This window comes from Urocitellus parryii, chromosome 7 (genome assembly GCF_045843805.1).
Source record: "Urocitellus parryii isolate mUroPar1 chromosome 7, mUroPar1.hap1, whole genome shotgun sequence".
Classification (NCBI taxonomy): domain Eukaryota; kingdom Metazoa; phylum Chordata; class Mammalia; order Rodentia; family Sciuridae; genus Urocitellus; species Urocitellus parryii.
The window spans coordinates 69,164,258-69,188,784 of NC_135537.1; the positions used below are offsets into that span (position 1 = coordinate 69,164,258).

Here is a 24,527-nt window from a genome sequence, read left to right on the forward strand (position 1 = left end):
GGATTTTTCTAGCTGAAAGTTGGTGGAGAATAACTGTTAAGTAAGGAATCAATGTCCAGTTGTGGAGTGTGTGATTTGTAGACAATCTACAGCTGTCAGCTCCTTCAGGTTGAAGAAAAGTCCTGAGTTGACCTCACTCAGGTCAACCTTGCCTGGAGCAGCCTGCATCTAGTGACTGAGATACAATGAGACAGGGATACAGAGGTGCAGACATCTGGGCTGATTGGGAACATTCTGACAGGCAGTACTCACTCCAGAGATCTCAGCTGTGTTTGTTGGATCTGCATCACATTTCATTTGCTTTCTTAACCTCATCCTTCTTCATCCCTACTCTTCTCTTTGTAGGTGCTGATCTTTAACAAACATTCCATTCCTCAAGCTCTGTGCTGATGTCTGCTCCTAGGGAACTCAACCTCCAACAGGAGTGAAACAGGAAGGCTTGTATCAGAGGTGATGATATTACCAGAATTCTAAAACATGAAGAAAGTGAGGCTTCTTGTGGACTCATAGGGATGGACCATACTTTCTGTGAATGAGAACAACTTTTGAGTATTCGTAGGATTTACATGTAAGTTTGCCTTACATTCTGGAAGTCAGAGAACAACTCGCAGGGAGTGAAGATTTGTGATGAGCACCAACATTTTGGGGTCATTTAACATGCATTTTATTCTTTGTATGTATTTTTTCTAAATTTGTTTCAATAATATAACATTTGTCTCAATTGTTTATATGTTCATAGATTTATATGTTCTTTTATCCCTGAAATCCCCTAAGAATGTGAGCAAAAGGGAGCTTCATAGAAATATTTCTCCATAGGGCATAATATTAAATTCCATGCTGCTAGCATTGTAAATTTTATGTTCCATCTGGGTAGTAGACTTTTAAAGTGATAATTAGATGCTGCGCCATCAGGTACATTGAAAAACATTAAAACGTTAAATAACTTGGTGAATGTTTAACTTATATTAACTGAAACAGGGGTATCTATTCTCCTTTGTCTTTACTTTAGGATGTACCACTATGATCCATTATGGCCTCAGAATAAAGATACTCGAGTTCTTTCCTACTGTAAGGGTCCTGGGTTGCTATAGAAACATGTCTTCATTATGGATCCCGTGGAGGTGCAGTGATTCCATTTACTAGACAATTGGAGACTGAGTGATGGTTGTTCTATTAGGGCTGCCCTAAGGGGCCTTATCCAATTGTGGGAAAATTCACCACTGGCACAGTTCTTCACAGGTATCCCTTCCTAGGTCCTCTGGCACAAGTACTTCCTGACTTATGGGCCCAACTCAGATATTCCAGGGATTCCCTGACTAAATCTACTTCTTCCTGTCCCTTCCTCATGTTCTTATGCCTCCCCTTAGGCCAGATAAATATCAGGTACCCTCCTCTGGCTTTGAGGGTAGGGGGACAGGATGCTATTGTTAGGGATTTACTTGTGATTTTTAAAGGGAAAAGGGGGAAAAATATATATATATATATGGCTTAAATTCCTTGCCATATAGCAAAATATTTTGAATATGTAAAAGATGAAAGCAATTCCATTTGTATGAAGTTCTAGAATGAGCAAAACTTCTCTATGATAATAAAAATCACAATAGTGGTTGCTTCTGGAGGGCACATTGCTTAGAAAGGAGATCTTTTCTAAAGATCTTTCTAGAGTGAAGGAGATATTCTATATCTTCAGGGAGTGGGAATGTATTAAATGCTTGTCAAAACTTGCAGGACTGCATATTTTGTATACATGTAGAAAGATAAAGCAGAATGTCAAATAGTTAAAAACAAAAGAGAAAGGACAATGTAAGAATAACTTATCAAAGGTTTATATTTCAAAATTTTCTGACTTAAAAGAGGGCCAGTTATAGGAAAAGACTGATCATGAGCATTCAGCTCTGCTAAGGGCTAAAATCATGTTTATCCAGAGCTAATTGTTTCTTATTAGAAATCCAGTACTTTGCATAAAATAAAGCTCTTAAACAGAGAGAAAAGAGTTTGCACATAAATTAAAATTAGCTAGATGAGATTTGGTATTCTTTGTTTTTGTCAGTAGTCCACAGCCAATGTTTCCACCCACAGAGTGACCACAAAGTTTGCAAATATAGGTGACTCTTTGCTATGTTTGCTCATGTTAATGGACCACCAATTAGTGCCCATGCCTGACAGAGGAGGAAGGTCACCCCAAGAACACCACCACAGACCCAGACTGGTGAAGGACTGGAAGGAGAATAATTTCTAAAATTGGGTTGGATGACGTAGCGTGGTGGAGTATGCTGTGTTCTGGCCAGATCAACACACCCTTAGGTATGGGGTAAGGATGCCAGAAAAAAATAGGACACAGGATGGAAAGTTAAATTTGAATGTTAGATAGGCAACAATAATTTTTAGCATAAGAATGCATGGAATACTTACATATCCCTTTCACTTGTGGGATAGACCTGCATGGGACATACTGGCAAAGGACATAATTATACTAAAATTCAAATGAATCAAGTGTCTTCTTATATTTTTATTTGCTATGTCTAGCAAATGTGGCATATTTTTAAAAGGTAAGGTTCTCTCCTCCAGTGAAAATTAGTAACACAAATAATCTGAGCGTGTGGTTCTCAAACCTTAGCTTGCATCAGAATCACCTACAGTTCTTGTTAAAACCCAAACTATAGAATTTTAGTAGGGCTGGAATGAGAACCCCAAATTAGAATTTTTAACATTCCTAGGTGTTGTTGATCCTGATGATTCCAGGGATCACATCTGAGAATTGCTGCACTGAGGTGATGCATACAGATACATACACAGGGATTGTTAGATATGCTGTGTTAATGTGTCCTGTTCATTTGCAACTTTGCTGGCACATTAAACTATGCATTGCTAATGAGGGACGACACATCAACACATCATGCATTGTAATGTAATACCAATAAATCATTTTTATGTATAGTTGTTTATGTTTCCAGACTTTATTCCCACTCTATAGGTAAGTTATTTGCCTCTATAGTGAATGGATTGCCTTTTAATGAAGGCAAAATTGAAATTCCAAGTTAAAGTGAGAATAGAATTAAAATTTTGATAAACCCATAAATAATAACATCAGAGTACCTTTTTAAATTGTATACCAAATAAATATTTAATAAGGAGAGCCAGTCAGGGATTCTATTTATATTTCATTAGCCACCACCACAATTTCCACAGCAAATTAGGTATACACATAACTTTCACATAATCTCAGGATTTTGGGTGTACCTAGAACAGAGTTTCCATGCCACGACTTTTCCAGGGACCTCATGATCTTAGAGGAAGATAAAAGAGGCGTTTGTTTGTGCTCTTCATAGACCTGGAAAATATTAAGATGTTCTAAAGTAATTTTAGAGGTTGATATTTTATATTCCTATCACTAAAATTTTGATCTGTTTTGCTTTTCTATTTATTGGCTTACTGATTTGGATCAACATACCCCTCTTCTCCAGCCTTTTCATCTCATAAAACCTTTAGTTGAGAGGTACCATGCACAGAGCCTTGCCCTTCCAACAGCACATCTGTTACATTCAGGAAGAGGCAGTGTTGATAAGTATACATTTCCATGACACAGTTATATATAGAATGCTTCTCTTTGAGATAAGATAAGGCAGCAGAGTTCTTATACAACAGACCTGTATCGTCATTGCCATCTATCAAAGGTCCTAGGCTGGATGAGGTCCCCAGAGTTATAGAAAGGATTGCAAATCACAGCTGCACAGAAGTTAAGCAGCTTCTGGAACATGCTGCAAATGCCTTGAAGGGCTGCTTGGAGGAATCCACCACCATGACCAGCTTCACTTTAGAGCTTATATGACTCATAGTCTTCTATAGGGTAGAGCAGGTCCAGGGAGAGCTCTCTCTGGTCCACCAAGGCATCCCCCATGGTGGAGATCTTCTTTTCTACCATGTTTAGGGACATGGAGCAGAACTTCAGCTTATAGAATGTTGCAGAGGTAAAGAGGGTGATTCTCCTTGGCAATCACCATGATGTACACTGCCATCTTGGGAGGTCCAGCATCAGTGTTACTGAACCAGGTCCATTTTGCCTGTTATGCAATTTTCCAATCATTGAAATGACAACATTTGCAAAAGAGAAAGCTTATTCATGAGGTGCCCAAACTTGAGATGAGAACCCCAAATCTCAAACCTGCTTTCCCGAGAATAGAGTGAGAGGTATTTATGGGATAAAGAAACAGGGTGGTCTGAGCCTTGGGAAAAAGTGACTGGAGGTAATAAAAAGTGAAATAATTGGTGCTTTGTCCGTGCATAATCAATCTGTCATAGGACACATGTTAAGAAAACAGTAACATTAGTATGCTCCGAGGGTAGAGTTTTTGGCCCTCTGATGTCAAATGGTTACTCATTTAATGCTTTTGTAGGTCGAAGTTAAGGGTCAGTGGTTTCAGATGGTTTGAGCTACTTCCAAGTTCTTGAAAAACAACTTAAGCAACCATTATCATGTGACCAATATGTCAGAGGTGTTATATATAGTAAAGCTAACAGGAGTGTACTACTCAGCTAGGTGACCTCTAAAATTAGTGATAAAAGCAAGTAACTAAAACCAAGTGAAAAAGTAAAGTTCAAGGGCTTATTCAGGTTTTCTCTTGGTTTCACCAAGTGCCTTGAGTTACTTTTTGTTGTTGTAGTTGTTGGATTACCTTGAGTGAGAGAAATACACAAGAAAGCAATATGCCAGAAAAGAATGAAAGAAGGGTTCCAAAAAATTTTGTTTTTAACTAGAAATTTTTTCTGAATGTCTGAGTCTTTTGGCCACTGTTTGGAGACTGTTGATCTACCACAAATGCATATAAAATCTAGGGACTATCTTGGTAGAGATACTATGTGCTAAAGTACTTATGGGTGAAAATGACATGTCAATGCTTTACTTTAAAATAGTGCAAGAAAAATTTGGAGGAGGAAATACGAAATAAGTTTGGTAAAATAAAATGTTAATAACTGCTGAAACTTAGTGATGGAGTTTATCATACTATACTATCTTTTTGTGTTTGAAAATTGCAATAATAATTTTTTTAAAAAAGTGTAAGTACTCAACTTATATTCTGTCTTACCACTAATGGGACAAGAAACCATATTCAAATCACTTAAATATTCTATGCTTCAATTTTTACAAATGATTATGTAGCAATTAGTCACATCAAGTAATTATTGAGCAAGGCTTAGTATGTAGGTTGCATTCTGGTGTTAATATCTAAATTCCCAATGTAGTAGGGACAAACGAGGCAAGGCACTGAAGATAACAGGAAACAGTTTTATTTGGCTGCAGCCAGGTTCAGAGGATACAGCCTTTGCTGTAATCAATCAATCCCCTGAACTCCAAGTTCAGGGAGTTTCGGAGTTTTGTACCCAGTGTGTAAGGGGAGGGGCTCAGAAGTTCACAGTCTGCAGAAGTTCACATAAAAGCAGCTTTTTCTTTTACTATTCTGGGCAAGTTAACCCTTCAAGGACAACACCTGAGAAGAGGAGAGCTTCTTCTCCCCTTTCTTTCCTTCCCCTGCCAGCTGTTACCATGGAGCCCATTTGTAACTTATCTTAAAAATGTAGACATCTCTGTGAAACCCAGCTCAAGGCCAGAGGCCTTGTTTGCACATTTCTTCAAAGTACTATACTTTATATGTTTGTGAAAACTAGTAAGGGGGTGCCCAGCACCTGGAGTGCTGGTATCTTCTCAGCCAGTGGCCAAATAAACAGGGTAACACAAAAATAGGAAGTTTATCTTCATTGAACTCTTTTGCAGAGACTCTTTTGCTGACAGTCCTAAAATCAGTCATGTTGAAGATTTCTGGAGAGGCCCAGTTAAGATTTTTCAGTTGAGAAAGGGGTGCCACTTCACCAGGGATTTTGTCACTGTACTAAAAAGCATAATGTACTTTCAAAAAATTTAAAGCACTTCCCAGATGTTATTATCACACCATCCATTGTTGAAATTCTTTGAGTACAAATGCATGGAGCACTGTTCTTTGATAAATGAAGTTCCTAGAGACTTCTCCCCCACCTCCCCATGTTTAAGAATAATTATTAGGTTAGTTGTCTTCTGAAGGAGCAGCAGTTTAGATTTCTACATTGAGAATAGGACAGAAAAAGAAAAGTAATATGTTATACATCTTGGCTCCTTTTATATTTCTGAGGAAAAAGCAAAGCAACTTTTAAGTACCAGGTCTCTACTACATGGTAACATAGTTTAATCTGGACCCTGTTGTGGTCATCTCCCCTAAAGGCAGGTATTTCACTTAATGGGTGAAAATATGCAAGCTGTGTATACGTGTGAGTCCCAGTGATTTTTAACATTTTGGGTTATAACCCAGGGCGTGACTGTGTGGCTTACTGCCAGAACAGGGAAGTTGACATCCTCCTTCCTATGTGTGGACTTGAAGCCATGGGCAGGGTTCAGGTCCAGAAATGACCTGTGACCTAAAGAATGGAGTGCATGATTACATGCACAGCCATCAGAGAGAAGTAGTAAACTGTCCATCCCTGACTTGTGCCAAAGAAGCAGGAAAAACAAAATGACTGTGAGCTGCAATGAGGATACACCTTGCACCAGTGGAGGAGGGGCAGACACAGGTGTGATGTGCTAAAGTGGATGGTGTGCTTGGCTGCCGTAATCTAGAGATTCTTTCCTGTGGTGATTAAACAACTATTCCTGGCTAGAAGGCGCATTCTATGCAAAGAAGGCACACTCTTTTGTACCTTGGTATGTCAGAGCTACCTGTACTTTGTCCAAAGGACAGTTAAATGACAGTATTTCTTCCTGGGGCACCTTGGGAGGTTAGTTTGGCAGGAAGAGGGGAGACAAATCTTTGAGAGCCATTTGGAAAAGAGGTGGGAGCAGTTTCCTGGGAATCAAAGGTGATAGGGCATGCTGGTTATCCAGAGGGGAATGAGAAATTGCTGACAGAGAAGGCATTTATGAGAACTGTATTCTCTTTGTAATTTTGCTTGTGGATTACCTTAACAGAAAACAGTATCAATTACATAGCAGTTATCCAGTAAACATTTATTGAATAAATGCACAAATTCTCTTGGGACATGGATTTTTCTCTGAGAGATTACTTGTTTGCTATATTTGCACAGTAGTAAGTATATCCAATAATTATTTTAGCCTCATTAGTTTAGGCTTTTAAGAATGAAATTCTTATCCCCAGAATGCCAAAGAGAAATATTTCCTCCTGTAAAAACCAATAATTAAATGATTTTCTCCTCCTTTTAGAGGAGTTATTTAGGGAAACATTTTTTTCCCAAGGTGTTATACTTTGTCAACAGTTGTCAATGGAAAAAAAATGAATTTTCTAATTAGTTAAAAAAGGTATCCTGTAGTTTGAGTGTGAGAAAAATGGATCAGAGTGAAATCCTAATGATCATTTATACATAGTCAATGAAGTTCTCAGCATGCTTTGATTAGATTAACATTTTTCCCCCTCCAGTAAAAAAGTCTACCTATGCTCTTACATATTCATAAAATTTAGAAAGACTTGCTTGGTGTGGATTTGCTGCTGTTTTCTATGTGATCCCTCCTTTCATCCTCATAATACATCTGTAAATATAGGTTTTGTTATTCCCATTTTACATATAAAAACTAAAGGAGGATTCTTCTTGAAACCTAGGACTACTAATCAGAACTTTTCTAAATATAAAGGGAAACATGCTTCTTATCTCATTTTGCCCTCTCTTTACAAGAACAAATTATACTTAGGGTTTTGAAGAATACCCTATTCCATGGTCTACACTGGACTTTTCCATTAATATTTTGGAAACAAAGCTGTACTTTTCCCTCCCCTAGTGTAGAACTGAAAGCTGTAGATTAAAATCTGTAAGTAACATTATCCTGCAGATATTGCCTAGGCTAGACATAAAATTAGAGTCATTATGGAAAACTGAGACATTATTCTTATATTCAACTCAATGAAGTTTTTTAGAAAATGTATTATGTGTACTAGAAGCTGATGCTGGTTGATTAAATAGAAAAGAAGGTTATTATATGAACATTTATGAGAGAACCAGCTCAAAGATGAGTTGAGAAATGATGTCCAACTACAGGCTGCAGAACTGGTCTGAGTTCTGCAGAGTTTAACCAGAGATCCCTTTATTGTCACAAATACTAAGGGACACCACTGCTGCCCCTAGCCCATCACTGCCATTTCTGCAACAGGAATATGGCCCATTTCCCCCCTGCCACATGAATTCTATGTGGCACCTCCTTAAAAATACACATTAAGTGCACAATCTAATATTGTTCACTGTAGGCTTGATGTTGTATAGCAGACCTATAGAATATGTCTTGCACAACTGAAACTTTATAGTGTTTACATTTCTGAGTCTAAAAAAAACCATTGATTTGATTTCAAGTTCTCAGTACAGAATTATTTCTTTGGGAGTAAATAATGATTGTCACAAATAGTTGATTCTTAGACACTTCTCTTTAGTTCAGTGTTGTCTCTTTAGGATACCCTTAATGCATTTCTTGTGATGGCTTGTGACAGGTGCAGTGACATTTACTTCAAATATTCATTCTTTTATTAAATTTTGTTGACCCTGATACAAAACCACTAAATCACCTATTCACATTTGCTGCTCCACTGAATGAAAACTTTACATGGTATTTCAGATTGATATTGCTTGAGATAGGTAGCTGGGTATAAATACATCCAGCAACACAATTTCTGCTTAAGTCTTCTTTAGAATATTGAACATAGCTCTAAATTACTGAAGGATTCTATCTAGGACAGCAGGAAACCATGCCTCTGACAAAAGTATAGCTATAGCACAAATTCAATAACTGTCTTAGTTTGGTTTTTATTGCTATAACGGAATACCTCAGACTAGGTGATTTGCAGTGAATAAAAGTTTATTTAACTTGCAGTTTTGGAGGCTGGAAGAGCATGGTGTTGGTATTTTGTGAGAGCCTTCTAGCTGCATCAAAACATGGGTGGACAGCAGCACATGGTGCAAAAGGCAACCTGCTAGCTCAGATTTCTCTTCCTCTTATAAAGTCACTAATGTTATCATGGGGCCCCTCATCTAATCTTCATTACCTCCAAAAGGCCCTACCTCCACTATTAACATAAGAATTAGAGGATTAAGTTTGCAACACATGAACTTTTGAGGAACATATTCAAACCATAGCAACAGTGATCCTATCACCAATCATTTGGTTGTTGCAAACTATTTCTTCCAGATTGGGCACACTTGATGGACAGCTCACTGTCATGGAGGGGCTGTTATCTTTCACTGGGAAGCATTTACTTTTGAGTCAGTTTGAAATTTAGAGCCCACTGTTTTCAGTGTTATGTGGCTGGGTCATGAAGCTAGCCCCTTTGTTTAACTCATCACTAAATTATAAGGCTGATTTTAGCATCCACTTACTATATAATTGGATGTACTTGCCTCACCTACCCTGGGCTGGTGCAGTAAGAATGGACTCCTTAGGCAAAGGGCCCCATAGGTCATCCACTGGGGAAAAGAGGGGATAGTCCTAGAAGTCACAACTGCAGAAACAGGGTCGGGGTTAGAAATGAGGAGTTAATTAAAATCAGCCTTCGAAGATCATCAGGCTACCTTATTTTCATGTGCATTATTCATATGTTTTAGTAGTTCTCAGTGCAATGTGCTTCGTGATATATTAGATATTCAATGTAGTTGTTTTCAGGTTATTATGCAATATTCTTATTATGATTCATGAAAATATTCCATTAAATTGCTCATATAATTACTGTGCTTAATCTACAACATACTTTAGTTAATGTTGCATAGAATTCTGATTTAACCAATTAGATTTGATCAAGTATAACTTAACTGCAAATACTTCCTATGATGAACAGGTCCAAAATAATTATTGAGAGCTAAGGTAGCAGTCAACTCTAACTAAAACTAACAAATTTCCTGTTAAGAACAGCACATAATAATTTCAACTATAATTTTATCATTTAGAAAGCTAAATTATAAGGAGTAGCTTGTTCTATTTCTATTAGTAGCCTGTTAAAAAATTTGATTGGGCATGTGAAAACTCAAAAAAATATGTTTCATATACCTCAGAATGTAACTCTGGTTGGAAATAGGTTTATTGCAGATGTAATTAGTTAGAATGATGCCATAGTGAAGTAAGGTGGGACCCTGATCCAGCAAAACTGCTACCTTTATAAGAAGCTGGCTATATAAAGACTGAGACACAATGCCATTGAAGACCAGGCAGAAATTGGAGTTATGCAATGGCAAGTGAAGAAATACCAAAGATTTCTGACAAAGCACCAGAAGCTAGAAAGAGGCAGAGAAGGATTCCTCTAAACATTTCAGAAGGAGCATGGCTCTGCTGCCATTTTGATATTGGACTTCTAGTCTGCAAAACTCTGTGACAATAGATTCCTCTTGTTTTAAGCTACCCAATTCGTGGTCCTTTATTTGACAGCCGTAAGAAACTGAACCCTTGATAAATCTGATTAAGTTGAGAATTAAAGCTCAATATAGCCAGAATCCATGAAATTACTTTTATAATAGTGAGGGGAAACATCTTGCTAAACTATTTTTAAAAATGCATGTACTATTTTGAGTTGAAGAAAATTTTATATTCTTAAGTATTGACATAAACATAACACTTCTGATCCTCACACACAGCACCTAGAAGAGTGCCTCAAACACAAATCATCCCACAGTACATTTTGTGGCTTAGTTTAAAAAGATTAAAAAATGAAAATATCCTATAAATATTAAAATGCCCAATTATAGAACTTGAGCCATAAAATGTATATATTCAGTGCTACTGAAATATGAGTGTAATCATTGAAAAGAATTTGCATGAGGTTCATGAAGGTGAAAATTTTATCTCAAATAATAAACTATATTCCATGAAGTTTGTATATTATTCAGATACTATATTTTGTTACCCTTATTTTGATTTTGAAAAAAAATAAAAAACACTCTTAGCACCTATGCTATGGGATAGGGAAGGACAAATAAAATAAATTTTAGTCCTGGGGGTAGGAAAGATGGTGGAATGAGACAGACATCATTACCCTAGGTACATATATGATTGCATGAATGTTGTGTCCCTACTTCGGGTACAATCAGAGAAATCAAAAGTTGTGCTCCATTTGTTACAATGAATCAAAGGGCATTCTGCTGTCATGTATAACTGATTAGAATAAATAAATAAATAAAATTTAAAAAACAATAGGGTTTAATAAGGATGGAGGTGAGTAATGTACTGACAAAAGAATTTGGAGAGTTATCTATAAATTCTTTGACTTTTTGCACCCTGAATACCCAAAATTTGACTTTTATTTGGTTGTCACAGGGGTGATGTTTGATGGAAAGTCATCAATAGACACCAGCAAAGAATCTGATATAGGTTGCTAACAAACCAGGAACTATGACATGCTTCTGGCCAATGTGAAAAGTTTCCTGGCATTGAGGATCCATGAAAGTCACCAGATGACACCAGCTGGTTGATATGCATCTTGTCACATCCTTTGAGAAATAGCATCTTTCCATTCTTGGGAATTTTTAAAAGCCTCCAGCCCTCTGATTTTTGTGGACATTTTGACTTGCCTAGTCTACTGGCAAAAATAAGTAATATAGTACCCACTACCTCCTGACCATTTCTGAATGCATATTACTAGATGGGGTCAAGTGAAGTTTAAATTCTCAGGTGTACTGTTCTTTGGCAGGACCAAGCTTCTGAGATCCATTTCTGCAAATATATCACTGTTACTACAAAATAAATAATAAATAAATTAGGTTGGCAAAACGTAGACAAACTAAATATTTTCTGATTGTTTATAATATTTTGGTTTTTTTGCTAGACACTCCTGTACAATCTCATTTAATATTAAAAAAATTTAATTTTGGTATTATTTTTATAGAAACAATGTGTGTATATTTTACAAACATCAAAAAGATAGTTTGGTGAGTAATTAGAAATTTATTTTTCTAAAATTATCATTTTTCTTTAAAAGGGATATGCTCTTTAGTATGTATATTTCCTAATTGAAAGGCTTATGTTAAAATAATAGTTCTCCAGTCTATCTCTTCTCACTCTCAATTCTCTTTCATTAGGCCCGACATTTTTGATCTTTTTAGTTCTTTCCTTTCACATTTACTTCCTTATTTCTAAGCTACATTATTATACAGATATTTCTTGATTTTTCAGCTTTTGAAATTGATTTCCTTCCATGGAAGACAAAGATTTAGCTCTCCTATATAACCTCCTGTCACATGCACTTCATTCTTCCTATCTTTCCTGTACATTTATAACATTATTTTGACTATGTAAGTATTATTTATAGCTAAGATACATAGCATTACTAGGATTCCATATCTTCTCATATATAATTCTTTGTTTTCACCAGTTAAAAACATTTCTTTTGTTTGCTTGGTTTTCTGTGCTTTTATTAGGAATTAATTGCTCAGTTCTCTATGTAAATAAAAATTGCCTCTGAGCATATTTTTCTCCCCATTTAACATTTTATCTTCATATTCACAAAAGTATTTAGTCCTCCTGCTTCTACTCCAAGTTGTTCTAGAAGTCTGACATGAAGTTGTCACTTGGCATCTTTTCCTTCACAATCATCTTGATATTTTTCCCCATTCCTTTCTCCTGTGCTGTATGCACCCTATTCTTGGATTCTACCTCTTTCTCTTGGTTTGCTCTTTCTTTGTGATAGAGCATATCCTCTAGGAGTTTCCTGAGAAAGGTAAATAATAGAAGACCTCCCTTATCCTACAGCCTACCTTCATTTTCCATCAATAGTTTCCTTGGGTTTAGATTTGTATGTATGATTTTTTTCTCAGAACTCTGAAGGCATTTTTCTGTCATCATCAAGTTTTGGTGGTGCTTCAAGTTTGGTGGTGCTACTCAAGACCTCATTCCTTTGTCTGGGGTCTCTTTCTTCCCTCTGGAAGTTTTTAGGCCTATTCCTTTATCCTGGTGGTGTTCATGATACATCTTGGTCAGATAAATCCTCTAAGAGGATTTGCATTTGCTTTTACCAAATGCTTATGGGTATTACCATTCTGGGATTAATCTGCATTAAATTCTTGGCTAGAGGTTTATCAGACTATTTACAAAGTCTGAATCTGGGCCATGAACCTGTGTGAAGGCTGATATATGGTTCCAAATTCTCACTAGTGATTTCCCTTGACTCCACTCTTGCCAAAATTTGAAATGGTCAGTTTTCTCTGGGGTCCATTAAAAGGAATATGAGGTACCTTTCTGACATGGAAGGTACAACCCATAGTTCTGGTAGGAAAAGAAGAATATCGTATTCAAGTTCCCAGCTTGAAGTGCATTTGGGCTTTGTTCATTCCTCAAAATGCTGAATATCAAAGTTTGTACTCAGCTGGTTTGACAAATGCTTTTAGGATAACATTGTACCACTTACTTTTCTAGGTTTCTATCTTCACTCAATGCCTGGCCTAAGATTTCCTTGGTTTATAGTAGGATGATTGTAAGATGATTTAAAAAATTGTATTTTGTCCATAAATTTTAGTTATTTCCAGCAGTCCAGATACTGTTCCTGTCTTCTTCTTAGAAATGAAAGGCTAGGTTACCTTTCTTAGCCTCAATTTCCTTATTTGAAATAGGTATTGTGAGAAATGAAATTGTTAGTGTAAATATTCTAACTCTGTGTCTGACACCTCAATGAATATTTATTCTATTTTTTTGAGTGGCATTCTCAGAGTCTAAACATAAGTTGTTTTATTTTGCTGTGTTTTTATAGATATATGGTACACTAATACCAGGTGAAGAGAAAGCAAATAATCTAAGGTTTTGAAAGATTGTGTGTTTGGTATATTAAAAAATTTGTGTGTTCTTTCCATTCCAAAAATTTCTATTTCAAATGAGAACCAAGTAATTAAATATCATTAGTAAACTAGGTCTTATGAGGGCCTGACATTTATTGAAGGGAAAGCCATGATTTATTTGTACATTTCTTGAGACAAAGGAATTTGAAAACATTCCCTGTAATCAAGACTCTAAAGAGACATAAAATGGATGCTTTTTCTTTTACAATACTGGGGATTGAACCCAGAGTCTCACACATGCTAAGCAAGTTCTCTATCACTGAGATATATTCTCCATCCTTTTTAAGAAAAATTTATTTTGAAACAGATCTTGCTAAGTTTCCCAGCTAGCCTTGAACTTGCAATCCTCCTGCCTCAGCCTCCTTAGTAGCTGGGATTACAAGTATGCACCACCATACCCAGCTTGATGCTTTTTCTTATAAGAAACTAGGCTATGCCCTAAATTTTACCAATTTGTATTATTACAAAGTATCAATTGCACTAACAAAGTCCTTTTAAAGTCCATAGATATGTTCATTCTAAAAGGTTGCCCTTCTCTTTAAAAACAATTTCCACCCAGTGCCAAGCAGCCTTTGGTGAAAATCAGCTCTCTCTTTGGTTGTTGACCTGACCTTGGAGCCCTATCAAGGACACTTTTTTAGCAGGTGCATTGTGATATTCTTCACAGCCAGCATGGTCTCTGTACAGGTAGGTCTGATGAGCATCTCTGGGAGTAAAAATCCAAAATGCCCAGTGTCACGTAGTTCAAAGGCAAATGCATAGGGTATTCCATTTTTGTAAGCCCAATCCATTGAGCTACCAGAACTTACATCTGAAAGTTTAAAAAAAGAAAAGAAAAGATTATCCTCACTAAAGAATCTGCATAATTTTCAAAATTATATATATCTTGCTTAGTAAGATATACTAAATCCTTCCAATGAAATACTATTTCTACAAGAATGACTTAACAGTAGTTCTTTGGCATCCAGCTACATGGAGCTTATAAATTATACCTGTTATCAGCTTTGAAGATCTAACCTGAGTATTAATGCTATGCCAGTATGATGACCTCAAAATTTCTCAACCTCAATTCCAATAATGTTTATCTTCACCTTCACTTTATTCACCAATAAAACCACCTACGCTGTGGACTTTAAAAAAAATATCAAAATTAAAAAATATTTTTGTTCTTATCACTCAATTATTTTCCACTTCCAAGGTCTTGAATATTAAAATTCTGTTCCTCTCTTTCATTTCTTCCACTTCCCTCTTTTTCCAGGCTTGCTGAACTTGTCCTTTGTCTTTACATAAGCTTATAGTTTCCAGATTCTCCCTGCCTTTCTTGTGGTTTCCATTCAGGGTCCATTTACTAGCTTTCTCACCAGACCCCTCAAATGCCTCCTTCCTGTCTTTTTTCTGCCTTTGCTTTGCTGTTGTTGAACTTCTGGCCCAGTTCTCCTGCTGTCACTCCAGGTAGGGCAGTAAGATGATTCATCTTTGATGAACAGGTATTTTATAAAATCATACTGCCTGATCACCAAAGTCGTCTTCTGCTCCCAGTGCTGCTCTGTGCTGTTTTTTCATAGTCCTGCACTTACTGGCACTCCCCATTCTCTTCTTGTCCCACCCATCACTTTACCACTGACCCCCATATTCTAGATGATGGCTCCATTGGCTCCTCTGTTGACCTCAGAGCCCTCTAAGCTTTCTCTTAGCTCAGAGAAAGTCATGCTAAATGTCTTTTACATGGGTCATCTCTTGATACCATTTATTATTGTTGTCTGTATAAAGGGAGGATCCCTTTGTTTCATTCACACTTTTCTTTCTCTTGCATCTGCGTCAACCCAAATAAATGCTCAAGGACCCCTTTCTTCTCATGATCCTGCTGTATACTTTTGGTTACCATCCTCTTTTTCTTCTTCTTCTTTTTTTTTGGTGCTTGATAACTTAAAAGAAAATCTATATATGTTGCTTCTAATCCTTATATCTTTCTTGATGGTTCTTGCTTCTATCCACCTATAAAACTTCATTTATTTTTTAAACTTTTATTTATTTTTATGTGGTGATGAGGATCAAACCCAGAGCCTCACACATTTAAGGCAGGCGTTCTACCCCTGAGCCACAACCCCAGCTCCCAAACTTTATTCTTGAAGGATGATCATGTCCACATGTTTATTCTCCTTTTTTGGTTTTTGTTTTCCCCTTAATATAGCTGACAATCCATCCTGGCATCCCTCTCCTTCTAGTTCCTATGACCTCACACATTCTACCTTTTTAGTATGGACTGGAAACACAGGCACTAAAGAGAAGACCACCAACCTGCACTGTGTCCAGTCCTACCACCTACCTTGTGATTACTCTGTGCCTCAGGTGCCTTTTAGAAAAAGGGAATGATGCTAATATCTGCTACTTAAGGTTGATGTGGTAATTAAATGAAATACTAAATCACTTGAAAGTGCTTATGAAATATTAGCTATTATTATATTACATCTTTACATCCCAGTGCCTAATATACAGTGTTTAGTCTAAGAGACTCTTCACTAATCATTTATTAAATTAAAAAATGTTTCATGGAAAAATATTCATATACTTTTTTCCTGAAATATATATGATTCAGTTTGCTATAACACTATTATTATTATCATCAAATTTCCAAAACATGTTAATTTACTCAAACAGCATTACATTTATGCTATTTTTCTCAGGACAAGTGAGGATGAAATCATTATGTGAAGATGACCACTAAATGGATCGGCTATTTCTCAAATTCCTTGTGCTTCTATCAAGAACAGAAGATAAACTGTGGCTTTAGTGTCCTCTGGTTAGAGTACATTGGAACTACAAACAGTAGTCATATTAGCCAAAGTCAGAGACAATATGTGCCAACAGTTACATCATGGTGATGTGACAGCCTCATTTCTATGGCAACAGATAGTTCTTGGTAGATATAACACTATGACTATGCCTTTATTCCAAGCTGAAAAGGTGAACTGTTAATAAGATTTTTTAAAAAAAAATTAATGTTTTAATTTTGTTATTATATGTATTATGTTGATATTAGTTGGTAATGTGAATTTTAAAAAATATTATTTTCCCCCTTTCAGGATAATGATTGGAAAACACTTATAAAATGATCTCAAAAAAATCTATTAATGCTTGTGTCATTGTTAGGACAAGCTTATTTGATAAGCAATGCTAATTGACAAACCAAGCTGTTGTTCTGAAGGCTGAAGAAACCGAGGGGCAAGATGTTAAAGATGGGCAGATGAAAAGACATCAAGAAGAAATTTGCTGCCTTACTGAGGAGCATCACCAAATGCTACTATCTGTACACATCCCTACTGCATGTGTTTGCCGTCATAGACACACGAAGACATTCAGCTCTATGTGATTTCTCATATCTCATAGAGTCAATAAATTTTAGAATTTGAGAGGCCATGAGAAATGATCTAGTCTCATTCTTCATGTTACTGTTGCAGAAGCTGAAGCCCAGCATTAATAAATATCTTGGCCAGGATGACACACCTGGAAGATTTAGGACTAGAATCCACATCTTTCAGTTCTTTGTTCTGGTTCTTCCCATATACCCGGTTGCTTTTTGCTTCATAGAAGAGAGGAAATACTTTAAAATCACATTTAAAAGGAGAATTCAGCTAAGATGCTATATAGGAAATAGTATTTCAGAACAAGAATAGTGAAGGAAACGAAAAAAGGGGAAACTGTTGTAAGCTGGAACTCTTACTTCATCATCTTCGTGAGGCCCATTTCCACCCTTACAGTAGTCATAATTGCTTAAGGAGCCCGTTTTGGTACTTTCTACTATCATAAGATCTCAATTCAACTTGCAGTCATTACTGCATGTTTAGCATATTCTCTGCTTAGGATTTGTTTAAATTGGTACAGCGATTTCTGTCAAGCTGTGTAAAACTAATCAGATATAAACTCTCTCCATTTTCCTTGGCTAATTTGATAGTCACAAATTTCACTCTAGGGAGAATATACTCTCGGCTTTTTAAAGAGAAGTCATGATACAGGATATTGGTTCAAGAGAGGTGATTTTAATACAAGTACACAGGAAACTTACACAATGTTCTGGAGGCAGGCCCATATCTGTATCGTACCCCATATACTGATCCAAGTGCTTTCACTGCTTTATAAGCTGCAGATTCCTAGGAGGGGAAATGAAGAAGTTATATCACTTACATCGTTACACTGAAACTTCTAGAAACACTGGCATGTTGCTTAAGGCTTCTGGGCCACCAACACAAAGAATAACGATGGGTACATCAGTTATTATTAATATTTAATAATATTATATTGTTCATGTCACAAGATACGTGTCACAAGATACATTTGCAACATATTTTAGAACACATCATTTCACCTGATTGATTTCACAACCAACTAGAGATCGATAGTATTTCTATTTTACAGATAAGAAAAGGAAGGCTCAGTGAAATTACACGTGTATCCTGAAGTTACATAGCAAAAGTGGAGCTGGGATAAGTACCCATATTTTCTGAGCTGATGTAGTGTCCTGTCCTTTTCACTTTTGTTCAGGGACATCTCTTCTATAAATTACAAAATGTTTGACAGAGGAAGGATAATGTCAGTCTTAATCATAGATCATATCCGATCCTTCACAATGTGCTTGTGTATAACAGATGCTTAATCAATATTTCTCATATGAATGTTGAATAAGCATAAGTCTGCAAGAGTACTTAGACAACTATATTGATTCTTAAGCATATATTTCAGTGGATATGTACAAGGTATTTAAAGCACATCTGGATCAATTAGGAAACCATCAAGCAAGAAAGACCTCTATTACGCGATGTGTTTATCCTTACTGGGATGAGAACATCAATTTCAGAGTGCTTCATGACTTCTAAGGTTACTCAGACTCTCACAGGCTTAGTTAGGTACTGCTATGATGCAGAAATTCTAAGGTGGAACTCTTTCTAGTAGGGAAAAATACTCAACCCAATCAAAATCCTAAAAGGCGGATATTCAAACACAAGTGAGACTGATATTGAATGTCCTTGAAAATATTTTCAAATGATATAAAAGCACTAATTTGAACCAGGAGTTAGGAAAGTATTGTATGACAAGTGAGAGGAAAAGAAGCATGTTGAAACCAGTACAAAACTCTCCTGTTTCAATTTGCCTATGAATAATTTAATATTTTAATTGAAGAACTCTAGATAACATGGTAGTGTGTGTTGGACTGAGCTTCAGGCTGCTGTCCTCATTCAGCTCAGGGATGAATAAAGCAGTATTTGCAGCAAAGGCCACCCTTTGTGGATATTCAGGGACCAGGCTTCAGGAACTGGCAGACTATATATTATTGATCTCACTGATGATGGCATTCTTCTCATAGGAGCCAACAGAAAAGGAATGTAAACACCATAATGAGGTATCTTTATGGAGAATGTTCTAAGATTTTAACATCTCCAGTGATCTTAGCAATATTCCATGGCAAGAGCAGATATTTTTACATTTAGAAAATTACTGCATTTTGCTGGTCAGGAGACTTTTGTTCCTCATTATTTCAGATGACTAAACCCATGGAAAACATCTATTACAGAAGAGAGAGAGAGAGAGAGAGAGAGAGAGAGAGAGAGAGAGAGAGAGAGAGCGAGAGCCAGCCACTTTGCCTGTATACACAAAGCTTATGTATGGTATTAAAATTTGACTCAATGTATTTCTGTCATTTGAGTACAGGTGCAAGTTGATTAGGGGTTTGGATATGCTCTATCTATAAAAAGTGGAAATTTCATCAATTTTTCCCCCAAGAATTATTTTTCAGGGAGGCACAGCTAGATACCTATTTGAAAGAATAAAGTGATTCCTTCTTTCCCTTCTCTCTGATTGTCCAAAAGGACCTCAGTCTTGCTTATTGGTCCTCAGCTAAGTAAGGAGTATATATATTTTTCAAATATTTCCATATTTAAAGCAACTTGATGAATGTGTTAAAATATTATCAGAAACAATGACTCAGACTGATAAAATGTTTTGAACAATTTTGATAAAATTTAATGGCTTCTGGTTAATATAGAGGTATTGCCTAGTTTGAGAATTTTTAATCTTAGTTTTAGTGATTTAGATTATATTTAACTGCCTTAAGGATTTCTCAACAATAGCACTATTGACTTTTGGGCTGAATAAATCTTTGCTGTGGGGGGGTAGGATGTTTGGCAGGCAGTATCTTGGCCTCAACCCACCAGATGCCAAATTGCATCTTCCATTGCTGTTACAATGAAAAATATCTCCAGACATTACTGAACATCCACTGGGAGGCAGATGCATTCTTTGTTGAAAACCATTGATCTACTCTATGCCACATCCACCAATTCAAGACAAAACTAAAATAGGCTAAACTCATGATGGGAAGTTACATTTAAAATATTGATAATATTTCTCATCTCATAATTTTATATTTTGCATAGTTCATATCATCTGTTATAAGAATATAGACACTGTGCCCAAAAAGGGCTAAACATAATATACAAATGGCTGGTTGGGAGCCAGGTCACTATAAACAAAGGTGTAGCAGCAGCAATAACAAAAAGAAAGACTATTTGACCCACAGAGCAGCTGAAGAATAGTACTGTAGAGTATAATTATTATCCTTACAATATTTCTAAACAGAAGTAATTTGCTCAGAATTCTTGGAATGCCAAGAACAAAGTCGCCTTTCCATGAAATAAAAGGTTTCCTTTGCTCTCCCAGGTCCCCTACTTCTTCTAGGGCTTGGACATCTAAATTAGGAATTCCTGAAACTCCAAGCAGTTTGTATAGTATTTGAAGTTTAAGGTATAAGGAAAAAGGAAATGCTTATCTTTCAAAAAATTTTCATTCAAGTATATATATGAAAGTAACACAATAAAAATTATTTGGTCTTTATCCCTGGTTCCTGACATACAGCTCCTAAAACCCTTGGTGTCCAGAATAAGAGTGTCCTTTACATACTAGTGTGATGATTGGTGGCTGAGCCCCCCAGAAAATTTCAGGTTAGGGGCTAGTACCAGAAAGCCATGCAACCAGAGGGTTGGCAATTTCAACTGTATTTCGTAGCCTCTGAAGAAGGGAGAATGTCCAGAGACTGAGTTCAACCACCAATGTGCCTATGTAATGAAATCCCATAAAGTTCCCTATAAAATGGGAGAACTTCAAGGTTGGTGAGAACAATTGGAGAGCTAATAAGGTGGTGCCCCTGAGGAGCTAAGGAATCTCTGTGGCTCCCTGCCTCTATCCTACACCTTGTCTTATGCAGCTCTTCCATGTGTCCTTCCTGAACTGTGCATGTTATAATAAACTGACAATAGTAAAGTACTTTCTTGAGCTTTTTCTAGCGAATTATCAAAACCAAGGAGTGGGTGGTGGGAACCTGGAGCTCTTTAGCCAAGTTGGACAGAAGAGTGAATAAGTTGAATACCTACTGCTTGTAGCTGATGTTTGAAGTAGGAACAGTCTTATGGAACCGAGTCCTTAACCTGTGGAGTTTGATGCTAATCCTGGGAGGTAGGTGTCAGAACTGAATCAAACTGGACACCCAGTTGGAGAAGTGATGTTGGAAAAGACACCACACATTTGGTGTCAGGAGTTAAAACCCCTCAAACATACATAGTGAAGAGCACACAGATTTTAATTTCATAGCACAACAAGTGATCCCAAATTGAATACATTCCTGTAACCACCATCTCAGGTCAAAGAATAGACCGTAAGCATTTAACCAGGCAACCCCCGTGTCTCCTCTCAATCACTGAACCCCTCCCCTTTCCCCAAAGGTCATTGCTAAACTGAATTCTAACACTATTTATTAGTTTTTCTTGGTTTTGAACATTATAGACCTTTAGATGCTAGAGGGTCTAAAATGAACTCATTTTACAATGTATTATGCCCTGTAGGGGATCGTCTGTTGGGTTTCTGAGATAAGGAGTAAGAGAATGCTGCTTTTTCATTTTCAAGTAATCTTATGCCTGAAAGTCTGTTCATTCTTAGTACTAACTTGTCAGATGCATGCCCAGAGACTTAGTAGCATTAAGCAAATAGCACTTATAAATTAAAACTTGCTTTTAATTAATGAGAGTCAGACTATAATTTATGAACAATTATTGACTCAATAAAGTTAATTACAGCCCTGCATATGTGACCAAAGCTGTAATACTAATCAAATCCATCCTGACCTTTTCAGTATAGCCTGTGGTAAGAATGTAAATAGGCTTGAAATGACTGCATTTGAGAAGCAGTATGGTGGTTAAAAACAACAACTCTGAAGCTAGACTTAGGCTGAATGCTGACTATGATGTTTAGTAACTATGTATGCTTAGTGTAATTACTTAACCTCTCTGGGTTTCAGTTTTCTTATCTGTAAAAATTGGGATAAGAAACCTTATGAAGAATAAATGAGTTAATATATGTAAACAAATAGTTTAGAATAAACACAATATGTGTTTGCTGTTACCACTAGCACTTAGCATCAGAAAGGAAGCATGAAGTCTGAAACACGTATAAAGGGTCAAATACTTACCACACAGCTAAAATTGGGGATTGTTGCGTATTTGTAAGAATAGGGATACAATAACATCTGAGCATATGCATGAAAGGAGAGGTAAGCCCGAATGTGCTTTCTGTGTTTTCGGAGGAAGTTAGCTACAGCCTTCACTTCTGGTTCAGATTCTGGGAAAGGGCCACAGTAGGTATCATCACAAGGGTGCATAGAGGCCCCTTCATCTGCAAGTCAGAAAAGAAAATGGGATTGGGGAGCAGGCAAGGAAGAAGCAAGAAACACAAATCAGCATTGTTAAACTGTGATTTTTTTAAATTTATTTTTTATAAACATATGGTGTTATTAAGCAATTTATCTAATTTCTTATTTATAGAAATCAATGCTAAAAATTCTGAGGTGATTCAAGCCTCCATGAACAAAGGAGGGTCTGAGTGGGAACCAAGTGATGATTGCTAACTAAACCTGCAATAACTACTTTTAAAGAGATGGCTGTCTCTGTTTTCAGGAGGACTAATTCTATATAACCCCCGGAGAAGGCCTACTATTAAGATATGCTTCACAACACCCGGACCTTTTTTTTCGTAATATTCAACACACATGTAATTAGTGTTCATCATTTACTCATTTACCATTCAATTGATGTTTATTCTATCATAGATACCTGGGATACATTATAAGCAACACAGAAAAAAAAATCCCTGCTTTCATTGAACCTGTATTCTATCTAGATTCTTGCTGGATGCTAATGCTTTATGAAGGCAGGCACTGTGTCTTTCTTGCTGGCACCTAGCAGCAAGAACAATAACATGAAAAGTGTTCTACAAACACTTGTTGAGTAAGTCAATGTCAGATCAAAAGGACAGACATCTATAAAAGTGTCCAAACAAATATTGATATAGCAAGAACATGAAGGCCAGCCAGAAATAATTCTGAAGAACATATGTCTAATTTCTACCATATTTTTAGATCAGTAATCTCCAAATTGGTTTATAAAACCCAAGAGGCTTCTCTAGTTATTTCCAAATTGGTTTATAAAACCCAAGAGGCTTCTCTAGTTATTTCGTAGTTTAGAAATATTTAAAACTACATTTTAATGATATTTAAATTAGAAAAAGCCTTCCAAATAGGGGAAAACTTACTAACAGTTTTATGGAGGGGACAGAGGAAAATAAGAATCACTTTAGTAATCATCAAGCATTATGGTTCTAAGAAATTTTAGAAGTGACATTTTCTGTAGTTATTTGCCATTCTGGGCCATTACTACGTCTCCTCTACCTCTAGAAAATAATAACTCTCTCCATAAACTAACAGAAAATTCTTGGTGGTTCTGTAAGATGGTCCAGTTCTACTGAATGTGAGAAGAAAAGCAAGACAAATTGGCTGGATCTTGAAGACACGAAGAGTGATTCAATTGGAGAAAACTGTGGAGAGAACTAGGCAGCCCATCTGACTCCTCTGAAGTCTATAATTGAAGCCGTGAGAGGACAGCTGATGAGAGTTCATCAGTGAGGTGAGTGACAGAGGAAATGTGCCCAGACACAATACTGGACAGTCAGAGACTTGGAGGGACTTGGAAATTCTGGAAACTGGGACAGAAAATAGGAAAGAATTTGTTAACCTCAAATCCTGACCAGAGTGGGCTGAAGGGAGGGGTAACAGAGAAAAAGAGAGAGAGGCAAAGTTGGCAAGCTAACTTCAGAAACAGGAGAAAAGAAAGCCAGATCAAATTAAGCCAGAGCAGGAGCTGAAAAGCCATTTAGTGAGTGAGACGTGCACAGCTTATCTAAAATTGCTGGTGGAAAATGGTGCTGGGCAGCCATCCTGTAGAGACCACACCTAAGACTGCCCTCTTAGAAGGAATTAAATCTATATAGCTTCATTCCATTTACAGATGGCAGCGAATATTATCATAGGCAGTACCTTTGAAATGGTTGTCTCAGTAATCTGTAGAGGGATCGCTGCTAGCTGAAGGTTGCCAAGCCCCATTCTCCCACTCCAGGCAAGAGGAGGAGGGTGGAGCAGAACAGAGGGTCACTCTAAAGGTATGTAGCACCATGGGAGCAGCAAGTGCCCCAGCTGCTGGCCAGAGATCCATAAGGTGCAGCAAATCTACCTGGATCACAATAGTGCCAGGTGCCCCACAGATGCTGGCCTCTGCCAAGTATGCCCAGACATGGGCCCGATAACAGTGTGTCCTGTCAGCTGA

General features: G+C 36.9%; 1 protein-coding gene and 1 pseudogene across 1 annotated transcript in view; both read right to left on the minus strand.

The window, feature by feature from the left end:
• Positions 1–3,655: 3,655 nt before the first annotated feature.
• LOC113196053 (trafficking protein particle complex subunit 2-like protein pseudogene) lies at positions 3,656–4,016 on the minus strand (annotated as a pseudogene).
• A 10,437-nt stretch (positions 4,017–14,453) lies between these two features.
• The window catches only part of Cpa6 (carboxypeptidase A6), a 284,829-nt gene continuing 274,755 nt past the window's right edge, over positions 14,454–24,527 (minus strand). The window contains exons 9-11 of the mRNA XM_026407763.2: positions 22,343–22,545; positions 17,894–17,978; positions 14,454–14,641 (exon numbers count right to left, since the gene is read on the minus strand). Of these exons, the coding sequence (XP_026263548.2) occupies positions 14,454–14,641; positions 17,894–17,978; positions 22,343–22,545 (476 nt within the window). The remainder of the gene's footprint in view (positions 14,642–17,893; positions 17,979–22,342; positions 22,546–24,527) is intronic.